This window comes from Panthera pardus, unplaced genomic scaffold, assembly GCF_024362965.1.
Source record: "Panthera pardus isolate Hobbes unplaced genomic scaffold, ASM2436296v1 HiC_scaffold_26, whole genome shotgun sequence".
Classification (NCBI taxonomy): Eukaryota; Metazoa; Chordata; class Mammalia; order Carnivora; family Felidae; genus Panthera; species Panthera pardus.
In genome coordinates this window covers 3,981,393-4,007,375 of record NW_026526832.1, presented here as the reverse complement: position 1 = coordinate 4,007,375, position 25,983 = coordinate 3,981,393, and the positions used below count along the sequence as shown (strand labels likewise).

At 41.7% G+C, this 25,983-nt stretch overlaps 1 protein-coding gene across 2 annotated transcripts in view; it reads left to right on the top strand.

Annotated features, from left to right (window-relative positions):
* Positions 1–25,983, top strand: part of TMEM87B (transmembrane protein 87B) — a 51,246-nt gene that overhangs the window by 6,651 nt on the left and 18,612 nt on the right. Inside the window, exons 3-11 of one of the 2 annotated variants that reach the window (XM_053890949.1) lie at positions 2,538–2,629; positions 5,867–6,004; positions 7,199–7,252; positions 8,832–8,922; positions 10,312–10,373; positions 10,609–10,792; positions 15,195–15,294; positions 19,388–19,481; positions 25,092–25,167. In XM_053890949.1, coding sequence (XP_053746924.1) covers positions 2,538–2,629; positions 5,867–6,004; positions 7,199–7,252; positions 8,832–8,922; positions 10,312–10,373; positions 10,609–10,792; positions 15,195–15,294; positions 19,388–19,481; positions 25,092–25,167 — 891 coding nt within the window. Of the gene's footprint in view, positions 1–2,537; positions 2,630–5,866; positions 6,005–7,198; positions 7,253–8,831; positions 8,923–10,311; positions 10,374–10,608; positions 10,793–15,194; positions 15,295–19,387; positions 19,482–21,120; positions 21,197–25,091; positions 25,168–25,983 lie in introns of both variants that reach the window. The other variant, XM_053890948.1, reaches the window with a different exon arrangement.

The following is a 25,983-nucleotide window of genomic DNA, read 5'->3' as shown; positions in this document are numbered from 1 at the left end:
TTTAGAAAAAGAACAAAGTTGGAAGACTTTTACTATTTTATTTCAAAACCTACGTAAAGCTTCAGTAACTGTAGCAGTGTGGTACTAGCATAAGGATAGATACATAGAACAATGAAACATATCAGAGGGGTGCCTGGGTGGCTCAGTGGGTTAGGCGTACGACTTCTGCTCAGATTATGTTCTCATGGCACATGGGTTTGAGCCCCATGTCAGGCTCTGTGCTGACCCCTCAAAGCCTGGAGCCTGCTTCAGATTCTGTCTCTCTCTGCCCCTCTTCCACTCATGCTTTGTCTCTCTCTTTCAAAAATAAATAAATATTAAAAAAATTTTTAAAAAAAGATCAGAGAGCCCAGAAATAAACCCACATTTATGAGGTCAGTTGCTTCTCAACAAAGATGCCAAGATAATTCTTTAGAGAGAGAATAGTCTTTTCAATAAATGATGCTGGAACAACTGGATATCCACACTGAAAAAAATCTCATCTTTTACATTGGATTATGGATTTAGATACTCTGTCCCCACTTCCCTGTCCTCCCTCTCTGGGGTTCAATTTGCATATATGTTAGACTGCTCGATATTGTCTCACGGATCACTGAGGCCTTGTTAATTTTTTTTCAGTCTCTTTCTGTGCTTCATTTTGAATCTTTCTATTGCTTTGTCTTCAAATTCAGTGATCTTTTCTTCTCCAGTATTTAATCTCCTGTTAGTCTCATAAAGTGAACTTCTTACTTGGATATTGTAATTTTTTTAATCTCTAGAAGTTTGTTTTTTAATATCTTCTTTCTCAATATTTTCATATTTTCCTTTACATCTTTCAGCATATGGAAAATATTTATAACAGCTTTAATATTCTTCTCTGCTAATCATCTTTTTCCCTTCCATTTTTATCATAATGACTAATCTATCATGATTATGAGTTAGTTTTTTTCTTTTTCTGTCTAGGGTTTTGGTTGGATGGTGGATATCATGAATGTTAGCTTTTTAAGTGCTGTAATTGTATTATATAGTTGTATTCCTTTGACTTTGTTCTGGCAGACAGCTGAGTTTCTTTTGGGTGAGTTTGATCTTTTCCAGTTTTGTGTTTAATTTCTTTCAGGATGGATCTGGAGTAGCTTTAACTGTAGGGCCAACTTAGCACCACTTCTAAGATGTGACCCTGCTACATTTCTCCTGAATGCTTGGTATATTTAATGAGGCCCCTCCACTCTTGCTAGTGGAAACTCAAACAGTTACCAGCCCTGTATGACCTCTGAGAATGATTGGGCTTCTTTCTATGCATGGGCTGGCTGCCATGCAGGCAGGCTCAGTAGTATCTCTGTCCAGATTTCTTTTACTCTCTCTCTGTGCAGGTTCCAGCTCTTGAGTATTCTCCCCCAGAAATTCTACCAGCCTCAGCTTCTTGAACTGCAGTCTCGGGGCTCGGTTTGGATTCCTTCCGGTTACCAGTGGTTCCCTTCTGGTTCGCAGTGATCCCAGCCTCCTGGTATTCATGTCCTTATGTAGTCCCCTACCATATTGTATCAAGGTTGGTCTAACCAAGAAATATGATAGAGCTAATGGCATATCACTTCTGAAACCAGGTCATAAAAGATACTGTGGCTTCTTCTTTGCTCTTTCTCTCTGATGACCTATTCTGTGGGAAGCCAGCTGCCATGTTGTGATGACACTCCCAAAAGAGCTCTTCCTAATTCTAGACTTAATCCTTTTCAGTCCGTCTAATCACGTTACCCTCCTACCTGAAATATTTGGTGTCACTTTGTAACATTCAAAATAAAGGAAAACTCCTTAGCAAAGCATAGTACCCCTTATGACTTTTCTCCAGCACTCTACTCCAGCTTCAGCTCTTCCCTCTTTCCCCAGTCTGTGTTCTGACCATAGCAAACTATTTTCAGGTGTCATACTCATACTCATGCTCTCACATACCCTGCCCTGAGCATTTGCATATACTGTCTCTACCCTCCTCATCACCTAGCTAACTCCTGCTCTCACATTAGAGGTCTCCTCCACCAGTAAGCATGTCAGCACCCCTTCTTTATGCCCTCCTAGACTATGCTAGGTGCCCTGCTCAGGGCTCCTCTGACTCCCTGTTCTCAGCCCCTTATTCTGTCTAAGGTGCCTATTTCACTGTTATCCCTCCCCTGGCCAATACCTCTAATATCAAGGACAGGGGTTGTTTTCGTTTACCATTATGTCTCTTTCTGGCACACAAGGGGTGCTCACTCAGTATTTTTTGAATGAATAAGTTAGTGAAGAGAAGAGTTGAGTGCAGTGAGCAGTGACTTAGCATATTCCGTTACTCAGTTGATTTTAATGCTGGATTTAACGTACAGATTAAATGAATAGTATTTGGTTAACTATAATAATTTAATTTAATGAACTTATCTCATTTTGCAGTGATTTTGGGGAGAAATTAGGTACTATTTTATTCATTGTTTCATTATAGTAACCTATTTTAAGTTGCATTCTTGAAACCTGAAAGCTTACATAGGAGTACATATAGGATTGTTGTACAATAAGACTTTCTTTTTTCTAAACAGTTAAGTCATTCAGTTGTTCTGGGCCTGTGAAGTTTACCATTGAGTGGTATTTGAAGTATCATACCTGTCAGAATGAATATTCTAAGCTGGAGGTAAGTAAAATGCAAATTTTTAAGGTACGTAAAGGTATGAAGGAAAAATTATGAGTATAAAGATTTATTAGCTCATCAGGTGAGGAGGCCAGAAATGTGGATTGTAGTTTTAAAAGTGCCACAGATTGGGGCGCCTGGGTGGCGCAGTCGGTTAAGCGTCCGACTTCAGCCAGGTCACGATCTCGCGGCCCGTGAGTTCGAGCCCCGCGTCAGGCTCTGGGCTGATGGCTCGGAGCCTGGAGCCTGTTTCCGATTCTGTGTCTCCCTCTCTCTCTGCCCCTCCCCCGTTCATGCTCTGTCTCTCTCTGTCCCAAAAATAAATAAAAAACGTTGAAAAAAAAAAAAAATTAAAAAAAAAAAAAAAAAAAGTGCCACAGATTTATTTTGGGACTTAGGCAAGAAATGTTTTAATTTTCATCAAAGTATATACCTTCTGAGAAGGAAACAAATCTTTTAGTTTCCTTTTTGTCCTGAGAGAAATGTTAGTAAATATTTAAATCAGTCATGTAGGAACTGTAGATAAAGATGTTGTGGGTCACATACAAATAAAAATCAACACAGTTTAAGAAAGAAATGTGAAAGTTTTACTTCATTCAAAAAATTAGTGACAGGACACCTAGAACTTTAGTGAAGTCAGGTAGCTTTAGTGAGTAGAAGTAGATCTCCCAAAGAGGTGAGGGGAAAGGAGACCCCCCCCACCACCCACCCCTGCCAAGGAAAGAAGGGGGAGGGTGTAAGAAGAGGAAAGAGGCCCCACTGGGTTTCTTCTTCCCCTGCAGGGTCCACTGGGCTCAGCAAGGTGTTCTCCTGTGACAGGTCTCCTGATGGTTGCTCACAGTCATTTCCTTCACGGCTTCTCTGTTGTTTGTGTGCTCCTAGCATGAATCGTGTGCATTTCCATACTTTTATCTGTATTGTCTTTCCATTTGCGCTGAAAGGTGCCATTGTCCTCAAATATTGCCTTTGTGACTTTATTCCCTGTTATTTCACCCCTACATACTAAATACTTCAGTGTGTCCTGGGATGCCTGGGTGGCTCAGTTGGTTGAGCGTCTGACTTCAGCTCAGGTCGTGGTCTCGCAGTTCGTGAGTTTGAGCCCGTGTCACGCTCTGTGCTGACAGCTCAGAGCCTGGAGCCTGCTTCAGATTCTGTATCTCTCTCTCTCTCTCTCTCCCCCTCCCCTGCTCATGCTCTGCCTCTCTCTGTCTCTCAAAAATAAATAAATGCTAAAAAAAAAAATTAAATACTTCAGTGTGTTTCCTAAGAACAAAAGTGTTCACTTAGCTTGCACAGTGCAGTGATAAAATTGAGGGAATTTAACATTGATACAAAATTATTATCTAACAAACAGATCTTATTAAAGTTTTGCCGGTGTTCCCAAAACATCCTTTTTGGCAGTTTGTTGTTATATTTTTTTTTCCTGGTACAAGATCCAATCTAGGGTCACAGTGCATTTCTACAGTGTTCTGTTTTGTTTTTGTTTTTGTTTTTTGTCTTTCACGATATGACACTGATATATTTGAAGTATACAAGCCACTTATTTTTATAAAATGTCCCTCAGTTCCAGCACTTCTGATGTTTCCTCTTGATTAGATTCTGGTTATATTTTTGGCAGGAGTACCAAAGAATTCGGGTTTGTCCCATTTTTGGTAATGATAACTTTTGATCTGTTGGTTAAGGACATTTCTGCCAGGTTTCTCCACTGTAGAGTTAACAACTGTTCTCTTTGTTGTTAACAATAACTTGTGAAGAAGTACTTTTGTACTTGTGTGTGAATATCCTGATTTTTCATCAGTTCTTGTCTGAACATCCTTTGACTCTTGCCTGATGAATCAGCTATTGCTCTGATAATTGCTTAGTGGTGATTTTCTCTTTTTTTTTTTTTTAATTTTTTTTTTTTTTTGACGTTTATTTATTTTTGGGACAGAGAGAGACAGTGCATGAACGGGGGAGGGGCAGAGAGAGAGGGAGACACAGAATTGGAAGCAGGCTCCAGGCTCTGAGCCATCAGCCCAGAGCCTGACGCGGGGCTCGAACTCACGGACCGCGAGATCGTGACCTGGGCTGAAGTCGGACGCTTAACCGACTGAGCCACCCAGGCGCCCCTAGTGGTGATTTTCTAATTCCATATTTCCTTCTGCTTTGTTAACATTCTTCCATGAAGATGAGCCTGTTCTTTTCCTCTTGTCTTGCCTGTCAGTCAGTCACCTGAGCAGTCATCAGCACGGACTCATTGAATTTTACTTTGTTAGATGGGTTATAATCTGTTACTATTTTGTATTTATTTGGCTCAAACTGTTTCCTACTGGCCAGTCGAAGCCAACTTAACCTTTTATTGATGGCTAGAAGCTGCCATTAGGAGCCTGGTTTTATTCATCTGTCTTTGGTTTATCTTTCCTTATTGTTAATTTTTTTTTTTTTTTTTACGTTTATTTATCTTTGAGACAGAGAGAGACAGAGCATGGATGGGGGAGGGACAGAGAGAGAGGGAGACACAGAATCAGAAGCAGGCTCCAGGCTCTGAGCCATCAGCCCAGAGCCCAACTTGGGGCTCGAACTCACGGACCGCGAGATCATGACCTGAGCTGAAGTCAGAGGCTTAACCGACTGAGCCACCCAGGCGCCCCTATCTTTCCTTATTGTTAAATGCTGCTTTTCTTTGTAAAATCTTTTTATACATGGGATAAAATGAAAGTAGCCTCAGGACAAAATATTTTTTATTTCTCCGTGAACCATCTCCTGCGATAATACCGTATCACCTTTCTTCCTGTAAGATTATGCTTGCATTATGTGTTACTGTATCTGAGCATATTGGAATGGCTAACATGTCATGATAACTTCATCATACTTAAAATTATATTTAAAACATTTTTCTTGGGACGCCTAAGTGGCACAGTCGGTTAAGCATCTGACTTCAGCTCAGGTCATGATCTCACAGTTCATGAGTTTGAGCCTCGCGTGGGACTCTGTGCTGACAGCTCCGAGCCTGGAGCCTGTTTCAGATTCTATGTCTCCCTCGCTCTCTGCCCCTCCCCCACCCGCCCCCAACTCTCTCTCTCAAAAATAAACATTAAAAAAACACTTAAAAATGTTTTTCTTTTCAGTATTTTGTTCTGCATGTTTTTAAGTGCTCCAAACTGAATAAATCTTTGATATCATTTAGATGTTAAGTTTTACTTATCTTCCCGAGTAAGAAGCGTGGAAACAAATTATAACCCAGAATTTTGCCTTGAGTAGGAGGAGCTATCACAAAAACATGAACCTAGCGTTGATGAAGACTTTTGTGGTCATTATTTCAAGAACGTTGAATGTTGGACAACAAAATATGAAAACGTAAATTGCAACAGTGACTTACAGGTGTTTCCCTCATTGAATGTGAGTATATGTGTTGTCATGTCAAAGTAGAATTTACTGTACTCCCACTGAATACAAGTAGTAACTTCCTTTCTATTCTGTCAACATTTTGATAAAAGAAAGGTGCTTAATTAGTTATTTTTAGGTTAAGTTCTTTTGAATGTGTGGTAGTAGGTAATAAGTAAGATACTGGCACCGTTGTTCTATTTCTTTGTACCCCTTTGCAGCAACACTCTTGAAAAAGAACCCTTTTGTCTTCCTATCCTGATCTGTTGTCAGTTCATCTGTCACTCTCTCGTTTCCACTCCAGTCCTACCTTTGCCCCCGTTACTCCATCAGAACAGCTAGTCAAGGTTTCCAGTGACCTCCATGTGAGATCTGGTGGTCTCTTAGTCTTACCAAAGGTCTTCCAGCCTTCTTGGCTTATCACACTTAACCTACTTGAACACTGTCCCCTCCCTTATGCACTTACTTCCCTCCCTGTCTGGAATATTAGATCCCAAAATATTAGATCACTCATCCATGAGTTGTGAGGCTGTGGGTCATTTTATCTTATTTTTGTTCTGTAAATTCTGAAATGAAAATATATCTTTGGTAAAAATAGTAAAGGGTTCTTAAAATTTGTATTGAGGTGTGATAAATGTAAAGTGTACATATCAGAAGTGGATGGCTTGATGAATTTTCAGAACCTGAACACACCAGTATAGGCCCAGATCAAGTACAGAATATTTTAGCACCTAGACTCCCCTTTTAGTTCTAATACCTTCCCCACCAAAGGTAGCCACTATCTTGATTTAAAAAATAATTTTTCAATGGGGCGCCTGGGTGGCTCAGTCGGTTGAGCGTCTGACTTCGGCTCAGGTCATGAACTTGAGGTTCATGAATTTTGAGCCCCATGTTGGGCTCTGTGCTGACAGTTCAGAGCCTGGAGTCTGTTTCAGATTCTGTGTCTCCCTCTCCCTCTGTTCCTCCCCCACTTGCATCTGACTCTCTGTCTCTCAAAAATAAATAGATTAAAAAAACTTTTTTTTAAATTTTTTTTCAAAAGCAGGATTTTGTTACTCATGTTTGGGCTACAAAGAGATGTGTTCTCTGGTGTTTAGCTTTCAAATCTTTACTTTTCTCATAACATATTTTTTTCTTGATTGTTAAGACAGCTTTTCCCCCACAGAAATGCAGCAATATAAAATGGAATTATGTTATTTGTTTTTCCAGAATAAGGAACTAATTGCAAATATCAGAAATGTTTCCAACCAGGAAGGATCAACAGTAAGTCATTTTATTTGTCTTTAAATCAAATGTATACAAGTTCTAGTAAGCCTGCAAAGAATAGATACTTGGACAGTGATATACAGTAGGGTTATTAGAAGTGGGGAAGAAAAAAGAAGCGTTATATCAAATAGTATATTTTTGTATCTATATGAATTTTGTATGTATTTGTTTCTGTCTTTGTTTAAAAATTCCTTTTAGGTTGTAACTTAAGGTTAACTTCTTTGCAACCTTTTTTCAAATGCCTAGCATAGCAATGGGCTGGTCTGGATCATCACTGAGGATGGAAATAAATAGATAGAGTCCATGAGTGTAGCACCGGGGAGGAGAGAATTTGGTATTTGGGGGAATTCTGAAAGTCACAAGACCAAGAGGTGGGGAGGGTTGGAAGCAGCTGTGTGTAGGGACTGAAGACAGGTTTAGGAGAGCTTACGTTGCTTTTACCTTGTCATCCTTCGTGTTTCCAGCTTTGCACAGGCTGTGTCTCAGGTGGAGGAGTAGGAAATGAAAGGGAAAGATAGGAAGTCTTCTGGAAGGATGTATGTGAAAAGTTTGATTCAGTTATGTGGGGGCATTGTGGCGTTCACAGGCATTACAATGAGCAGTGTCCTTTCCCGGCAGGACTGCTAGTAACATAGACCTTAATAAGTAATTGAACCTATATACCAAATCTGTGCAGTCTCTCTATCAATGTTATCTGACTTCTAACTCCCCCAGTTCAGTTCAAAACCACACCCATTTAAAAACTGAATGCTTGAGGGGCGTCTGGGTGGCTCAGTCAGTTGAGCCTCTGACTTCAGCTCAGGTCACGATCTCATGGTTCGTGAGTTCAAGCCCCGCATCAGGCTCTGTGCTGATGGCTCAGTCTGGAGCCTGCTTTGGATTCTGTGTCTCCCTGTCTCTCTGACCCTCCCCCGCTTGCACTCTGTCCCTCAAAAATAAATAAATGTAATAAAAATTAAAAACTAAATGCTTGATATTAGGATAAAATGTGGGAAGGGTAATATTAGGAAAAAATATTTGAATGGTAATATTAAGTAAAACATAGAATGGTAACATTCAGGGGAAATTCTTTAGAAATACTGAAAGTAGAAAAATTGAAGAGTAGAAAAAGCTTTTTCCTCTTCCATTGCTTTGGTTCTGAGAGGCCCATGGTGAGAAAACAGTGAGGGAAATCCTTCCAGTGTCCACTGTCCCTCCACTACCTACCATTTTTTTTCATTGTTTTAAAAGAGTGAAAAGTGGGGCACCTGGGCAGCTCAGTCAGTTAAGCAACCGACTCTTGGTTTTTGGCCCAGGTCATGATCTCACGGTTTGTGAGTTTGAGCCCCATGTTGGGCTCTGTGCTGACAGCAAGGAGCCTGCTTAGGATTCTCTCTCTACCTGCCCCCCTCTGCCCCTCCCCTGCTCATTTTCTCTCTCTCTCTCAAAATAAATAAACTTAAAAAAAATTTGAAACTGAAAAGTAACCCAATTCAGTTACTAAAAGTTGTTTTAAAATGTGGTGAACAATTGTTTATATTTTCTATAGCAATTTTTTAAAACAACATAAAGGATATATATTTTTTTCCTGTTTCAGGATGTGATAGCCAGAACACAGAGAGATGGGTTTCATATATTTATTGTTTCTGTGAAAACGGACAAAACAGATGCAAGATGGAATTTGAATGGTATATTTAAACTGCATGCATGTTTGCTGTCTGCTTTTACTGTATTCTGTGTTTTTGTCATTGACCCAAATCTACATTTTTTGGTTAAAATACATCATTGCAAAACAAATCTCTGTGAATCACAAAAACAAATGACCTGTTTATCTGGGGGACTTAAAACTTTTTGCTTATCTTACTATTATATGTTTTAATGGATTGGAAATTTAAAATTAAGATAAATTTTTAAAATTTCAAACTCCAGTGGGATATAATAAAATTCTTTATCCTTTCAGATTAAAAAAAAATTCCTAATATAGAGATGGGTAGGCAACATTTTAATTGTATTTGAAGTAGATTATATTCTAGATCAGGAAAATGGCCATCACCAGGCGTTTAAAATTTTCATTTTAAAGCATCTGTCTGTAGCTTAGGAGTAGAAGTAGCCTGTCTGGCAATGATAGCTTCTGTGGTCTGTGAGCTCTGCCCACTCCCCACCCCCAATGCAAGAGTGGGCTTACAATAAGCAATCTTCAAGGGAGTGAATGCTTTCACAGATCGTAGAATTGCTTCGGCTGTCGTTTTGCAGAGTAGCGTCTGTTGGACCAGTGGTAGCCAAACAGCATGTGAGGATCCTGCTCTGATTCACCCACTGGGGACACAGGTGTGAAGCCAGGCTTTGCCTTTGAGAATTGCCCAGTCCAGCGGGAAGGCAGAAAGTACTGAGGGGACATGGGCGTTGCTTCAGAAGAGGCACAGAACTGGTGTACTGCAGGGGAAGCTGGTGGAGGTGGCTGCTCTGGACGAGTGGGCCGTGGGGCTTCCCCCCACAGATGACATAGTGGGCCAGATAAGAGCCAAATAAGAGAGCTGCCACCTGGACTTGTGTGTCCCCCCACAATCCCCGCCTTCCCAGGTATTGCGTCTTTTCCCCTGATAGCAGCAGGCAGTTTTAAGGCCCTACTAGTTAGTAACAGAAGCAGTTACTGAGCTCTGCAAGTCTTGTACTTTATTTGGCACTCTGTTTATTATTGTCACCTTGGACAATGACCCAAACTAGATGCTTGAATTCAGTAATTTATCCCAAGTTACAGTAAGGAAGACAAAGTCCTCAGTGAGGTCAGCGACTCAACATGGGGCCAACCTAAGGCCGGTACTGCTTTACTGTCTGCATAAGGTCAGATTTGGCCCAGCTTTTACAACAGCATGTATACAAGTAAAGGTATCTTGGTAAGATTACATGTTAATGACTGGTAATTAGCCAATACATTGTGTGTCTTAGGTACAAATGCAGATTTGTCGGCTTGGTGTGTGTTCTTGGAACCTTCTGGGAAATGAGCTTACGTTTAAAAATATAAGAAAAGACTGATTGGTAATTTAATTCTTTGATGTCTTTATCCCCATCTTCACCAGTTTCTCTTTCTATGATCGGGCCTCATGGATATATTTCTGCGTCAGATTGGCCACTAATGATTGTGAGTATTTCTCATCATTTTTTCCTTTTTTAAAAATGAATTTTATATCCTAATTGGAAAATCTAACAACTTAAAGAGCTCAGTGGTGGTATCCCTTAGTAGCTAATACTTTGGTATACCCTCTGTTTTTGGCTAGAGTGACAGGAAAATAAAAGACTGGATAGTTGAATGAAGAAATGTCCATTTTCAAGTGATCACAAGCCGTAACTGACTAAAATTGCTCTTCTTCCTACAGTTTTACATGGTGATGTGTATCGTTTATATTTTATATGGCGTACTGTGGCTGATGTGGTCTGCCTGTTATTGGAAAGATATATTAAGGATTCAGTTCTGGATTGCAGCTGTTATTTTCCTGGGAATGCTTGAAAAAGCAGTTTTTTATACTGAATATCAAAACATCAGCAGCACTGGGCTATCAAGTAAGCTGTGACTCTCTCCATAAATACTATATGATCTGGGGCGCCTGGGTGGCTCAGTCGGTTGAGCGGCTGACTTCGGCTCAGGTCACGATCTCGCAGTCCGTGAGTTCGAGCCCCAAGTTGGGCTCTGTGCTGACAGCTCGGAGCCTGGAGCCTGTTTCGGATTCTGTGTCTCCCTCTCTCTGACCCTCCCCCGTTCATGCTCTGTCTCTCTCTGTCTCAAAAATAAATAAACATTAAAAAAAAAAAATACTATATGATCCAAGAGGCCCCTAGCATTTGTGAGCAGAGCTGCGGGAGGCCTCCTTTGTACAGTGATTTGGGAACAGTTGCGTTATAGATGAAGACGACAAGAGCCAAGATGAGAACGTGAGAGTAGGACTCTGATCTAGGCTAGTGTCTGTATTGTCCTCATTTTCCATTTCCCTTCTTTCCCTCACTTTCCTCCTGGGGAAAAGAAAACTCCCACTTCAGTGATTGGATTAAATCAATAAAAGTTCCAGAGGGGGGCACTTTAGGTGCTCCTGATCCTTTTAACATATTTCTCTGTCATTTTCCCATACTCTTCCTTCTCCTTTCTCCTCCACAAAAGAAAAGAAGGAAAATCTGACCCCACGCAGTAAAATCAGTAGTTCTGGGATGGATGTGCCTGCAGCCTTCTTGTGTTCTCTCTGTCTCTTCGTTCTCACACAGAACTTCATGTGACCACTGGAGGCCCCTCACGGTTTACACAGGGAAGTGTGTGAATCAGAAAGGGCAGGAAGGCGGGCATCCTCAGATGTGTGCCCCAGGTTTCTAGAAGGTGGAATGCAAAAAGGCCAGAGAGGTAAAGGTACAATCCCATCACCCGGCCTTTGAAAAGGGAGGTAGCTCCAAAGGGATGAAAGCACTCAGGAGTGATCAGTTCTGAGTGATCAGCTAAAATGATCTTTGTGCAGATTTTTATAGGGTGTGATTATGTCGGCTATTTATTTTTATAATACTCCAAAAAAAAAGAAGAGTGAGTTGGAATGTGGATGAAACAGATTTGCCCTAATGTTGATAATTATTGAAGCTGAGTATTGGGCACATGGGAGTTCACTATACTGCTTTTTCTGTGTTGGGGAATGTTTGTAATTTCCCAAAATAAAAGGGTAGGTACAAAAGAAGAAAGAAAAGACAAACATTCAAGGAGGCACATTAGAGGTATTATTATTCTATAAGAGGTTTTAGTGGTGTGTATGTGTGTGTGTGTGCGCGCGCGCGTGCGTGCACGTGTGTGCTCTAAATAAAATAATGAAGGAGGGGTGAGGCTGCTGCTCCTGGCTGGAGAGTAAAGCATTCTTGAATGTGAAATAAGGCAGTTCAGCTCCTTTGCTCTGAGTGGTGATCCTCTCTTGTCTAGGGAGCGTTGAGGGTGGCTTTAACTTCAGTGGGGAGCCGCAGAAGCTCTTGCCATCCTCACGGACTTCAAGCCCTGTGTCTGAGATGACACGAGAAGGGCTTGGGAGAGAAGCCCCAGGCTGCTGTCAGCGTCTTTGAGGAGTCCTGTGAGAGGGACAGGTGTCAGACGACATGGCTGTTGCTCTTTCTGATTTTCCCAAGTGGGAATTCTGTAACCCAGGCTGTCTTGCTTAGCACTGATCCTGCAGGGACAGGAAACAGTGATTGTTAGGACCCAACACGGGGACCTTAAGAATAGGTCATATCAGATTGACTTCTTTTGTGCTTCTAAGCTTAGTATACCTGGACTTCTTCAAGGTATTTGACAACTTTGATTTCTTGTGGACAAGATGGAGAAATGTGCACTGAGAACTGGCTGTGCAGCCGTATCTAAAGAGCCCGTGCACATAAGCACCCATCAGTCTTGTCAGTGTAGAGCTGTGTCGTCCAGTGTGGTGGCCATAAACCACATCTGGCTGTTTAAGTGAAGTTAGCAGTTTATTTCCTCAGTTGTACTAGCTGCATTTCACATGCTCAGTAGCCACATGTGACCATTGATTACTGTATTGGACAGCATGGATGTAGAACATCTCCATCATCCTGGAAACTTCTGTTGGACAGCACCGGAGCAGTGGTTCTCATCCCTGGCTGCACATGAGTGTCCCTTGAAGAACTTTCAAGCAATACCAGTGCCAGAGATTCTGGTTGAAGTAGGCCTAAGAATTGGTTCTGTTGAGAGGCTTCCCATATGATTCTAGTATGCATCTAGGATTGAGAACCACTGGGTTAGAAGGGGGCTTTGAATGACACCTGTCTCACAGGTTTTAGACCTTGTGGCTGGTTTATCCTAAATGTTATACCTGACATTTATTGCAGGCCTGTGCATATGTAGAGAGCATTCACTAAAATTCTGTGGATGATGTGAGGCTGGTGGAGTTGTTCATACTGGAGGTATAGAGAATAATTTTAGATGGACCCTTGAAGGTGAAGGTGAAGGTGAAGGTACTTGAAGGGGTGCAGACAGATTTGATATCCCAAATGGAAAGGTAAAACCTAATAGGTAAGACCTTGAACTTGGGGTTCAAGTATAAATTGAAAAAATATAAATGGGAAACTTTTCTAAAGGATTTAAAGGTTGAAGCTGATGAATCAGCTTAACATAGACAGTTATAGGCAGTTGTGCCTCCCACTAGCTCCTACAGCGTTAGGTTACAGCAGGAGGGCTAGCAGTCAAGACATTGAGAAGTTCCACCTGCCAGGAAGGTTGTATTCACTTTATTCCAAGAGGGAAATAGTCCAGACTGAGCAGCTCACGAAGGGATTTGAAAACACGCTACCCTTAAACATTTGTTATCCTAAACCTCTTCACATTCTGCATCCACTCTTAGGGAGTTCATCCATTGTTTTCTTCTTAAAGCTCAACTTCCTGGCCAGATGTCTGTCCTGAGCTGCAGACCTAGTAACTGGTCACCTGCCAAACATCTTCTGAATGCCTTGCGTTCATCTCTGTAGGGCATAAAAGAAACTCACCTTTCCCACCCTTGTACTTTTGACTCACTTTAGTCCCAACCTAATGCTCCTGCAGGTATTCCTGTCGGTGGATGGCCCTGCCAGTTGACCTTGGTGCCATCCTTTTTGCCACCCTCTTCCTCTCCCTCTAGTTCCACATCTGTCTACAAGGCATTTGATGAGGTCTCTTGTGATTTCTTGTGGACAGGTTGGAAAATTGTGAGCTGAAAACAAGACTAATTAGGTGGATTCACTACTTGTTTCTGTATATCTTTCTGGTTCTCTCCATCTTCCCTGCCAGCACTGTGCTCTTATCGTCTCTTACCTGGATTTCTGGAATGACTTCCTGAGCATTTTCCTTGCTGGTAGTCTCGTTCCTCTCCAAGCCATTAAGTAGAGCAATCTTGATAAAATCAAGCTGTCAGTTTTATTCCAAGAGTCAGCAAACTTCTTGTGCAAAGGCCATATGGTAAATATTTTTGGCTTTACAGGCCATATGGTCTCTGTTGCTACTACTCAACTCTGCCATTATAGCACAAAAGCAGCCACAGTCAACACGTGAACAAATGGGCGTGGCTCTCTTCCAATGAAGCTTTATTTACAAAGACAGATGTAGGGCCACATTTGACCTGTGGGCTATAGTTTACCAATTCCTTTTTTACTCCCTTGTTTACAGTCATTGACTTCCCACTGCCCTTCACATAAAATCCAGATTCATAACATGGCCTAACCACCCTGCGTGATTGTCCCTGCCTCTATCACCAGCCTCTTTTTTTGATATCCCCCATTACACTCTCTGCTACAGATACACTGAACTTTGATTTCTTGCAAAGTATTTTACTTTTCATCTTTCTCCTCCATGCCTTTTCATGTGCCATTTATTTTGCTTTTCTCTTATTCCCCCCAAATATTTAACTTTTACTAGGCCTTCAAATCCTGACTTAGATGTTGCTTCCTCTGAAAAGCTTTTCTGAACCCACTTGCACCTCCCTCAAGTGTGGATTCAGTTGTCTTCTTCATAGTCCTGGGAGATGCTGTGTTGCCTCTAGCACTCACCACACTGAGTTCTGTGTATTTGCTTGTCCTCACCAGAGTAGCAGCTTCATGAGGGCAGGGATCATGGTGTCTCTTTTCCTATTGTAGCCACACAGTAGGAACATAAATAAATAAATGATGAAGGCATCCTGGAGAAAAGAAAATTCTAGAGGACCTTATGGTTTTCAAATATTTGCAAGACAGAAAGTTCTTTTTAACCTCAAGGGGAAGAACAAGAACAGAGGGAAGCTGGGAGAGGTTTTAGATTGATACAAGACTGAGGTTTTCAAACATCAGTTGGATTAGATGACCTTTAAAGCAAATAAGGCTAATTCGTCTGGAGTCAGAATGTACTTAATACACAGTACATCTTTAGAATCTTGGTGGCAGGCCTCTAGATGTACACAGAATGAATTCTTTTCTTTCTTCCCCTCAGCCCAAAGTTTACTGATATTTGCGGAGTTGATATCTGCGGTTAAGAGGACATTGGCTCGCCTCCTTGTAATCATTGTGAGCTTGGGCTACGGCATTGTGAAGTAAGTATTGGCGTGTTGGAAAGATACCGAGCTTCCAGTCTTGTGACTCCTTCCCCTACATTATGAGCTCTGTGAAACTGGACACTTCTTAGTACTGTGATGCAAGCCCCGTGGGGAAATACCAGCGAGGACGTGTTTTCACGGGTCCTGCATGTACTGGCCACTTGACACTGTCCTCAAATAAAGATCTTGAATTTGAAGTCCAGTGTGGCTTTTTATAGTTAGATGAAGAAGTAATCAACTTTAAGGATAATGGAAAATTTTTAACGATTCTTAAAGTTTAAACCATTTTCTATTTCCTAGACACATGGTTCTGCTTTTACGATTGCACTCAAATATTGTAAAAGAGAGAGAGGATTAAGCACCAGGTCAGCAGGATTTCGGACTGAAACCTGGCTGTCCACTGAGGACCCTACTTCTTCCAGGCCCCCTCAGGCTGCCGATCTTTTCTCTCCCATGCCTGTGAGTCACTGCGAACGAACATGGAACAGCTTGTCCTCTTTATCCTTATCGCCTTTTTAAAAACTCTCTAATTCCCAGAAGCTCAAGCTTTTAGCCTGGATCACCTGCTATATCTTCTTACTACAGTCACCTTTTAAGTTCCAGACTTCTCCCTTCATCCCTTAACTCATGGAGTACTTGCTCCCTGACTTTCTCAACACTGCGTGTGTCAGAATTCCCAGTGATTTCAGTTTCTTCGTGGGCGATCCTGTAAGTAACCTGAACTCACCCCCTCACCTGCACTGCTCTTACCTGTCCCCTCACCTCAGTTACTGATTCCCACTGCTATTTTCTAGACTTTATTGTTATGTATAACTGTACCCTCTTTACGACTGCAAATTTAAGCAATCCACTTTTCCACTGTCACCTTCTCTGTTTCCTGTTTACTTTTCCTAACACATCAGCCCACTTCATTCTTTGACGTTAGTATAGCCTCTGGCCTTTTGATCCTGCTACCTTCCATTGATCCTTCAGGGTGCTGAACATACGCCCATGCCCACAGCCACGCCATGTGCACCTGAAACCCTCCGCCTTTCTCTTGGCCAGCCTCCCTTGACAAATCCAGCTTTCCATCTGCTTCAGGCTCCTACTGCAGAAGCAGAATCTGCCTGAGAAGAACACCCAACCATACTGCAGGCTCGTGTCGCTTCATGACCCGGAACTTTTAAGTGCGTCCTTAGTGTCCCTGGTAGTTCTTCTAGATCCCCTTGCCAGTCTCTGGCCCCTTTCCCACTGTGCAGAAGACTGTTATGACTGTTCTGTCCCCTCCAGCCTCAGATTCCCTACTCGTATCTGTCTTACCTGATCTTGGTTCTTTTCTCATTGAGGAAATAGAAGCCATCAGAAGGGAATTCCAATCCCTTCCTGCCCCCAAATCTGAACCATTCCTCCCATATCTGAACCATGCGCAGCATTCTCCTCCTCTTGAAGGAAAGGTACATGGTTTAGTCCTTTCCCTGCTCCTGGGCTCCGGATCCTGTTGCCTGTCATCTGCTAAAGAAGCTGTTCCAGCAGCTGCTTCTGTTTGCTCCGGTCTAATCAGTGTTCCTCTGGTGGGTCACTGCCATCAGCATGCTGTTATTTCTGTCATCTTCAGGAGCAACCCTCGCTTGGTCCCAGCCGGCACTGTCCTCTGCTGCTCCTTCATTCCCTCGCCCCTGTGCAGCATTATTTCTCAGATGCGTGCTCTGTACTTGCCACTCCAACGTCCTCAGTTTCTCCTGATCGCACCCAAGGAAGTTTTCCTTCCATTCCTCCCTTGAGACTGCTCTTGTCAATTACCTTGACCTCTGGTTGCCAAAACCACATGGCCTTGCTCAGCCTTTGTGCAGGGGCCCTGGCTGCTCCTTCCTAGCCTCCCCTGCTGGGCCCTCTTTGTCATCCTGAGCTCCAGCATTGAAGCACCCCAGACCTCTGCTCACGCGACTCCTAACCCTGGGGCGCACTCATCTAGTTTTTTGGCTCTAATGTCAGGACACATCCAGAGTGAACCTACCCCTCCCTTCCACAGCTACCACCCTGGGCCTGACCACCATCTTCTCTCCCTAGATAACTTCAGTACCCTCCTAACTGGTTTCCCAGCATCTGCCCTGGTCTCCTGTTAGTCTTTTCAGACACAGCAGAGGCCAAGATGATCCTTTTAAAGTTTATTTTTATTTATTTGGAGAGAGAGATAGAGAGCAAGCGGGGGAGTGGCAGAGAGAGAGGGAGAGAGAATCCTAAGCAGGCTCCAGGCTGTCAGCGCAGAGCCCGACACAGGCCTTGAACTCATGAACTGTGAGATCGTGACCTGAGTGGAAATCAAGAGTCGGACGCTTAACCGACGGAGCCGCCCACGTGCCCCAAGATGATCCTTTTTATTTTTATTTTATTTTATTTTTTATTTTTTTTTAAGATGATCCTTTTTAAATGTAACTCCTATCTCATTACTCTTCTGCTCATCTCACTCAAAAAAACCCATTCCCTTTTTGTTTTTTCACATGGCCGACCGCACCTGCCACTCTCCCTTTTGAACACTCTGCTCCATCCTGCAGGCTTTCTTGCTGATTGCTCTTCCTTAAATGCAGCAGACACTTCCTCACAGTGTAGTAAAGGCCTCTGTCCATAAGCATCTTGCCTGCGACCCCAGGCGTGGTTTGCTTCCTCACTCTCTTTTTTTCTGCTCACCGTCCTCTCCCAGAGGCTGGCACTGTCAGGATTCCCGATGTGCACACCCTCCATCACTCTGACCCTCACCCCATTTATAGCTCCAGTTGACACAAATGTTAGGATTTATTGTCTCGTTCCCCCACTTGAATGTGACTTCCATAGAGTAGGAGCTTTGCCTGCAGGTGTCCTGCTGTTTTCTTAAGGCCCAGTGTAGTCCCTGGCACACAGTAGGCACTCGACAAATACACACCGAATGTACACACATATGCTTGGGAGCTTGAGATTCTTGTAGTTAGCAAGGTTTTGACCAAGACACCTTTTTTCCATTGGGTATTTATTGAGATTCTTTCTCAAATGCTTTTTGGGGTTTTTTTTTGGGGGGGGGAGGGGTTGTTTGTTTCTTTGTTTTTGGCCCTGTATAGTAGTCAGAACACAGAATCCTCATGTGGAATCTTGTGCCTCCCTTTTCTAGTTATGCACTTCAGAGCACTCGTACTTCTGGCTGTTGGAGGGTTCCAGTTAGCTGGCTGTAAGGAGTCAGAATTTTGATGAACTAAATTAGATACAGTCTTAAATATAAGCTATGGATATTAGTTTAATTTTCAGTTGGATTTTATCTTAAAGTGACTACCTGAAGTATTTTTCCAAAATCAGGGGTTTTTTTTCTTCTAATTACTCCAGTAAGAGTGTTTGTGAGCTAAAATGTGCGATACGATTTGCAAATTTCATGAAGTTTCAGTTCTGTTTTCAAATTACTCGTTGCAAAAATCACTGTCTTTGTATTTTCCCAAGTCATCTATATCTTTAGAGAATCAAAAATGTTATTTTAGTTCTTTTCCATGTAAAGAATGGAAACTGAAATGTCTTAGCACTCTTGTTTGGGCCACTGAGTGAAGAAAGGGAGTAGACTTCGATCTCCTCATACTCCTGTTCTTTTTCTACCCGAGTCAGAAAACTAGTGGATTATCCCTAATAAAATGTATCCCAGAACAGTTTTTAATTGACGTTAATGAAAGAATTAAGTTACTGTTTCTGTCAGTGACACAAGTAGGCCCGGACCCTCCTAGGCGTCACCAATCTAACTGTTCCGCTCTGTGGAGTGAGCACCTGCACTCTCTTCCTTGGGGGGCTTGCATTTCAGCAGCAGAATCCTCTGGCACCTGTGTGGCCTCAGCATGTTGCTCCATGGGCATCTGTACAGCTTCAAGTCCTGGAGGAGACCCATTTTTTCTGAGGCTGTTTCTGCCTTGTTCCCTCCTGGGAAATACGCTGTTTCCTAAAACTGAGCAGAGGCAGGGGCAGGGCAGGCTGATTTGATTAGATAATGACTTCTCTCATATTGGAAAATTGGGCCAGTTATTGTATTCGGATGCATTTTACTTACCCATGCTTTTCCTTTTTTTTTTTTTTTTTTTTTTCTTCTTTTTCCTCTTCTTCATTCCAGGCCTCGTTTAGGAACAGTCATGCACCGGGTGGTTGGACTGGGGATTCTTTACTTTATCTTCGCAGCTATTGAAGGCGTGATGAGAGTTATTGGGGTAAAAACTACATAATTCCACTTCTATCCCTTTTTATTGTTGCTGTGAAATATGATTTAGCTTTATATCTCCTGAGATGAATTTTTAAAGATAGGAAATGTATGAAAAAGGCCCAATTTGAGCTTTTTTCCCCCCTGTGGAATATTTCCCTTTTCAAATAACTTCCTGAATGTAGTAAAAGAACTTCTTAAAATATGATCAATTATGAAGGAAAATATCAATTATAAAGGATAATATGATCAATTATGAAGGAAAATATGATTGATTATGAAGGCACCATTTGATGTCATCCCAGAATGACATCTCCAGAATGTTCCATCCCAAAAACATTCGTGGTTATTCTTTATACAGAACATTTGTCTTTGTTATCATGCAGTCTGAACACATTCATTTCTTCCTTAACCCTTGGTTTTAAACATGTGGAAGTGAACAGAATTAACCGTACCCTTCACACATGCTGATATTACATCTCATCATGCTTGAGTCTCATCTGGTTATAACTGTTCTCTGACTCTTGTGGAGTCAGTGTTTGGGGATTCAACAGTCTCCACTCTTGGAAGACCCACAAGAAGGTAGTGTCCAGGGGGAAATGACTCAGGCGATGTGGGCGGCAATGCTTTACTCTCTAAGAAGAGGCAGAACATTTACATCTGGGAAGACCCCTCGATTTCTGGCTCTCGGTTTTCCTTAATAATATGGTTGACGACTGAGTGACTAAGCAGCTTATTATAGTTTACTCGATTCAAAGAACCTAGTAATTTTTACCCAGAATGTCTTTTGGATTGGATGTGTGAATCAGATCACTGGGCACAGAGTGAATGATCTTATGTTGCCACGTAAGTTTGCTTCACATATTTTGATCTGAGCCTTACAGCAGGACATTTGTCCAGTAATGTTAAAAGCCTCATTCTTCTATTATCTTCAAAACATCTGCGTTCTGTATTAGACACACTTGCTCTTTTCATCTCTGACTCTCTGAAAGATACATTTATTTTTACTTTTACATAATAGCGAAGTACTGTGCATTTATATATATAATTTACAGGAGCTAGTCTTTGCTAGAAAGAGAAAAGATAAATATCCCACATGTAGACATAGTATAAACATTGTTTTTCTTTAAGGTTTTACATAGACAACATCTTAGATATAACTTTTAAATATGATTTTCTGTCAACTTGTGATGAAAGTGTCTAATCTATGGTTTATTTTTACTCTTCCACAGTTCCTTTTCTTTGTTTTGTTTTGTTGTTTTGTTTTTTTTTTTTTTCATGTCCCTTCACAGATAGTAAGAAAGATCAGGAGTCCCATTTCATTAGTAGCCCTGGCTGTAGGTTGATGTGGAGAGGGGAGAGATTGAAATGGTTTATCTCAGTGGAGCTGGAGACATGATATGTTTTATTTGCCATTGCATAGTACAGTTTTACATTATCTTTGAATAGGTGGATGGCAAACTAACACCTGTTGCTGCCAAAACAAAAATTTCCAAGTGCATAGACACAATTTTGTTAGGAATAAAATTTTTCTGTGGCTTTTGTAAAATGATGAAATGAGCTAAATTGTTTTTCTTTATCACATAATAATTTCTATAATGGAATGAAACTTTTACATTCAGATTTTCCCCCCTGTTTTTATCTTCCAGGGTTCTAACCATTTAGCTGTCATTTTTGGTGACATTATTTTGGCAGTTATTGACTCCATTTTTGTATGGTTCATATCCTTTACTATGTCCTAAAGTAGTTTGTTGTGTCATTAAAATCAAATTACTTTTAGTACTGTTCCGTTATAATAGAAGGAACTATAGTTATGCATTGTTATTTTTAACCTCAATACAGGAATTTAGTTGAAGGTGAAAAAGTAACAATTCCCCAAACAAACAATATCTTTCTTTTTCTATTAGTTCAGCAAACTTAAGTGCTTAATATGTGCCCCATACTGAGGAGACCGAAGAAAAAGGTATTGTTCCTGTGTTACTCTGGTAGGGAAGAAAAATACATAACTAGGAACAATAGAGTAATAGTAATTGCCATTGTAAAGAGGTGCTATGCAAATAGAGAAGAGAGAAAGCAATTCTAGCGCAAAACTCAAGAAAGACTTCACAGAGATGGTGACATTAAATTGAGACTGGGAGAACAGATAGAGGCTAACCAGGAAAAGAAGTGGGGAAAACGCATTCTGGGAATATTGAGGGGAATAAATAGTTGGAAGCGTGAAAATACAGGGACCGTGGTAGAATGTCCCAGAGTAGCTTGCCTATAAGATATACATGTGTGGGAGAATCGTGGAAGGTGGGGCCAGAGGGAAAGGTAGAATGATGTGCTCAAGAGTCTAAAGTTCCTTCTTCAGGCGAGAGGAGACAGGAATCAAAGCCGTGCCGGCAAATACCATGATGAAATCTGTATTAGAAAGAACTCGAAAATAATATTTAAAAGTGACCCGGAAGAGACACCTGGCTGGCTCAGTTGGAAGAATGTGAGACTCTTGATCTTGGGGTGGTGAGTTTGAGCCCCGTGTTGGGTGTAGAGATTACTTAAAAACAAAATCTTTAAAAATTAAAAAAAAAAAAAAAAAAAGAATGACCTGAAAAAGGAGGGTCTAGAGTATTGAGACAGGAAGTCTAGTAAAGAGTCGTTTGTAGCGGTCCAACAAAAAGATGGTAAGGGTTAGAAACAGGGCAAAGGGAATGGGAAGGAGACTCCAGATAACAGACTGAGTAGGAATGGGTGGGAAAAGAAGGGCGAGAGGTCAAGAGAAGTCTTGCATATCTCATTTGGGTGGCTAGGGCAGTTTTGCCACCCCACGGCCGTGAACCTAGGGAAGGGACCATCTTGGTGAAGTTTGAACTGACTTGGGCCATTCATGTTAAGTAGAGAGTTGGAAAGCCCAGCCTGGGTTTGTCAGAGGAATTGGAACTGGTGATGAAAGTTGGAGGTCATCTTCACATGAGACAAGGTTATAGCCTGCAGAAGCGACCCAAGAACACGTAGACGAGTGAGAGAGGAGAGGACCAGGAGGGCGCCTAGTGGAGTGGAAACGTGCATGGAACACCAGCATGGAAGGAGGCAGAGGAACCCAGAAATTGTCCTGGGGTGAAGACTGGGCGAGCTTGGGTAAGGTAGGGTGGTCCACAGTGGCCAGTACTACAGAGAGATGAGCTGCCAAGGTGTACCTGGCTTAGGTCATTCCAGAGGTCACAGCGGGACAGCAGGAGAGCAGGTTCAGTGAAGCCGATGGGGCAGAAGCTACACTGTAGCAGCAGGAGAACTTTTTAGTGGCAAGGGGAGCCATCCTGGAGAACCCTCCTCACTGCTTCAGTGACTCCAGTCAAGTCTGGGAAATTCCATTCTCTTTAACTCCGAACCAGAGCCCTCTACTACACATTCTTGGAAATAGGAGGAATCCTAAAGAAAGCGTGAGCTGGGCAGAGCAGAGGGCAGTGCTATGCGTATCCCGGAATATGACCTTTATGTTTCTTCTGCATTTATATCCTCTATGAAGCTCTTTTCTATAGATGGATTTTGTTTTTACCAAGTTTTGTTTTTGTGTTTCCACTGTCTTCAATACTTGTCTTTTTTACCTTTTCGTGTTAAATGTTATTTCATTTCCTTGTAATTTCTTTCCATTTTCTCATGTTTGTCTCTCACAGGAAGGCCAGAGGGCTTGAGTTTGCCTGTGTTCCTCCTCTGCAGAGATCCCCCCTTTCTGTAGACGGGCAAACATGCATAGTGCTGCTAACCGCCTTTTCTGAGTCCCCCATGGGTGTTTTCTTCTCAATCCAGTCTGTCTGCCCCTTAAACTCCCTGTTTGCGAATTTTTAGTATGCTTCCAAGTTAAAAACAAAACAAAACAAAACAAAAAAACCTTTGACTGTACTCTCCTTACGCTCTAAAGCAGCGGGTCTCAGCCTCCTTTGGGTGCCGGGATCAGAGAGGCCTTTGAAAATTGAATGAAAGCTGTCAAGCCTCTTGTCACAAGGTTCATACACTCCATGGATGTTTTGCCTGCGTTAGGGCATTTAAAAACCTAAATTATATCCATGGATCCTCTAGTGTCTAAGGGGTGTCTAGTTAAGAAATAATACCTGATTTAAAGAGTTCTCACCGAACTTGCTTAAAAATCTGCTGTACTTCTGTTCAAAGCTACTAGTTTGGAATCCAAGTTTGTTGAAAGAATTTATAGTTAAATTTTATAGTTACCTTTTCAGAGAATGCTATAAATCTTACTGTAGTGTCATTTTTATGTTTTCCACATGAAAACACATTTAACGACATTCAGCTATTAAGAAGGTGAAAGAAACACCTTGCTCAGTCCTGCCCAGGAACAGTGCCCTAACTATAAGTACTCTTCCCCAAGGGCTGTGCTTCCTTCTCGGCTACACTGCATCCGCATTGCTTGTTGGGATGCTCACCTGACTTGAGGACAAGGGATGGGCAGTGTAGACATACCTGGCACTGGGATCGGCAGAATTGCAGTGAAGATGAACCTAGCTTTTGGTCTCAGATCTTCTATTCTGTCATTTGTGCATTTAGAAAGTGAGCTTCAGATGTCTGCTGAATTTGGAATTGTCTTGTCTCCAAAATTGGATACGCTTGGAGCCTTTCATTAGTTAAGGAGTATGCTCTTCAATTAATTGAGCTGTGGACGCTGCATTTTAAAAAATCTGTATTATCTTTTTTCCTGGTAATTTACAAGATATGTATTTCAAAGATTTCTTGTTCTTAACCAACCATCCACAAAGTAGTTCACTAGGAAAAACACTAATGCAACTTGGCAGAAAATTCCAAAAACAAGCAGCTCTAATGACCAAATTCCATCTGGATGTGAATGAGGGTAATTTATCACCTTTATGGACAGCATTGGCTTTGGTCCATTTCCAACACATAATGAGCCAAATTGGAGTGGGGAGATAAGGAAAACAAGGCAAAAGACTTAGTTTGCTTAATGATTAATATTTTTAATAAAGATGTTTGTGATAAAAGTCATGAAGAAATTCAGAAATTAAAATTATCTTGGTTAGTGTTTCATGGTGAGAGAAAGGACACTTAGTATCCATTTCAGCTTGAACCTGAATTTCCTATTTGCTTTTAGATGGCTATTTGGCAGTTTTCTTGACTGAAGTGAAAAATCTGCATTTTCTGTACCGACAGAGAATAGATTTCATTTAAAAAATTTTTTTTAATGTTTATTCATTTTTGAGAGAGCACAAGTGGAGGTGGGACAGAGAGAGGAGGAGACACAGAATCTGAAGCAGGCCCCAGTCTCTGAGCTGTCAGCACAGAGCCTGAAGTGGGGCTTGAACTCATGAACTGTGATATTGTGACCTGAGCCGAAGTCCCACTGTTAACCCACTAAGCCACCCCAGCGTCCCAGGAGAGCAGATTTCCTAAATGATTACAAATGGCAGGCAAAAGAAGCAGATCTACATACATCACAGAATTGAGTGCTTGCATAATGACCCCGTTTCCTGTGCTTTGATGAACTTAACATAGCTATCCCCTAAGAATCTGATTCTAAAGTAAAATAGCTTGAAAAATTGAAAGCCATAGCTTTTCTCTTGAAGCCCTCTTCCTGTTTTTTTTATGCTTGTTTTAATTTTGTGCTGTTTTGCTGCAGGCAAATGACTCTGATCTTGTGCTTCTGGCCAGCCTCCCTCTCTCTCTCCTTGACTCTGGCTTGTGCTGGTGGATATCCTTTTCCTACCGCAGAGCACGTCCGCCTTCCCGTTGCTTCTAACTCCACGATAACCGGGCCTGTTTGCTTTTGTAACCACTTTCCTTTACTGGGAGAAATGATTTAAGCTTTGCCGAAATTTAACAGTGTCTTGGTAAGTGGGGGTTTAGGCAGTTTTGAATTTGCTTTCGATCTTTTTATTCCTGGGCTTCGAAGAAGTACTTTAGAATTATTAAATGAGACCAGCTTGCTCACATAGAAAATTCATTTTATTCAGGAATTTTTAAAAAAGCATTTGTCTTGATAATGTTTAATGAATACAGCATATTTGCATTTTTGTAAATTCTAACAATAGCCTTCATTCGTTGAATTGTGTTATTTTAGAAATGGATCTTCTTGCGACTACTCCTTGGTCATTTAGGAAGATTGAGTCGCAGTTTTAAAAAAAATTTTTTTTTTTAACGTTTATTTATTTTTGAGACAGAGAGAGACAAAGCATGAACGGGGGAGGGAGACACAGAATCTGAAACAGGTTCCAGGCTCCGAGCTGTCAGCACAGAGCCCGATGCGGGGCTCGAACTCACAGACCGCGAGATCATGACCTGAGCCGAAGTCGGGCCACTTAACCGACTGAGCCACCCAGGCGCGCCTGATTGAGTCGCAGTTTTGAGTACTACACTGAAGTTTCTGATTAATGAAGAATTGGGAATTTAAAATAGGCAAAAATACAAAACGTGCCACTTCCATTCTTGGGCTTTGCTCTGTAATTTTCAGCATATGGTTCATAAAACAAAGCTTGGTGGTGTGCTCCAGAGGAAGCACCTTCCTCTTACGA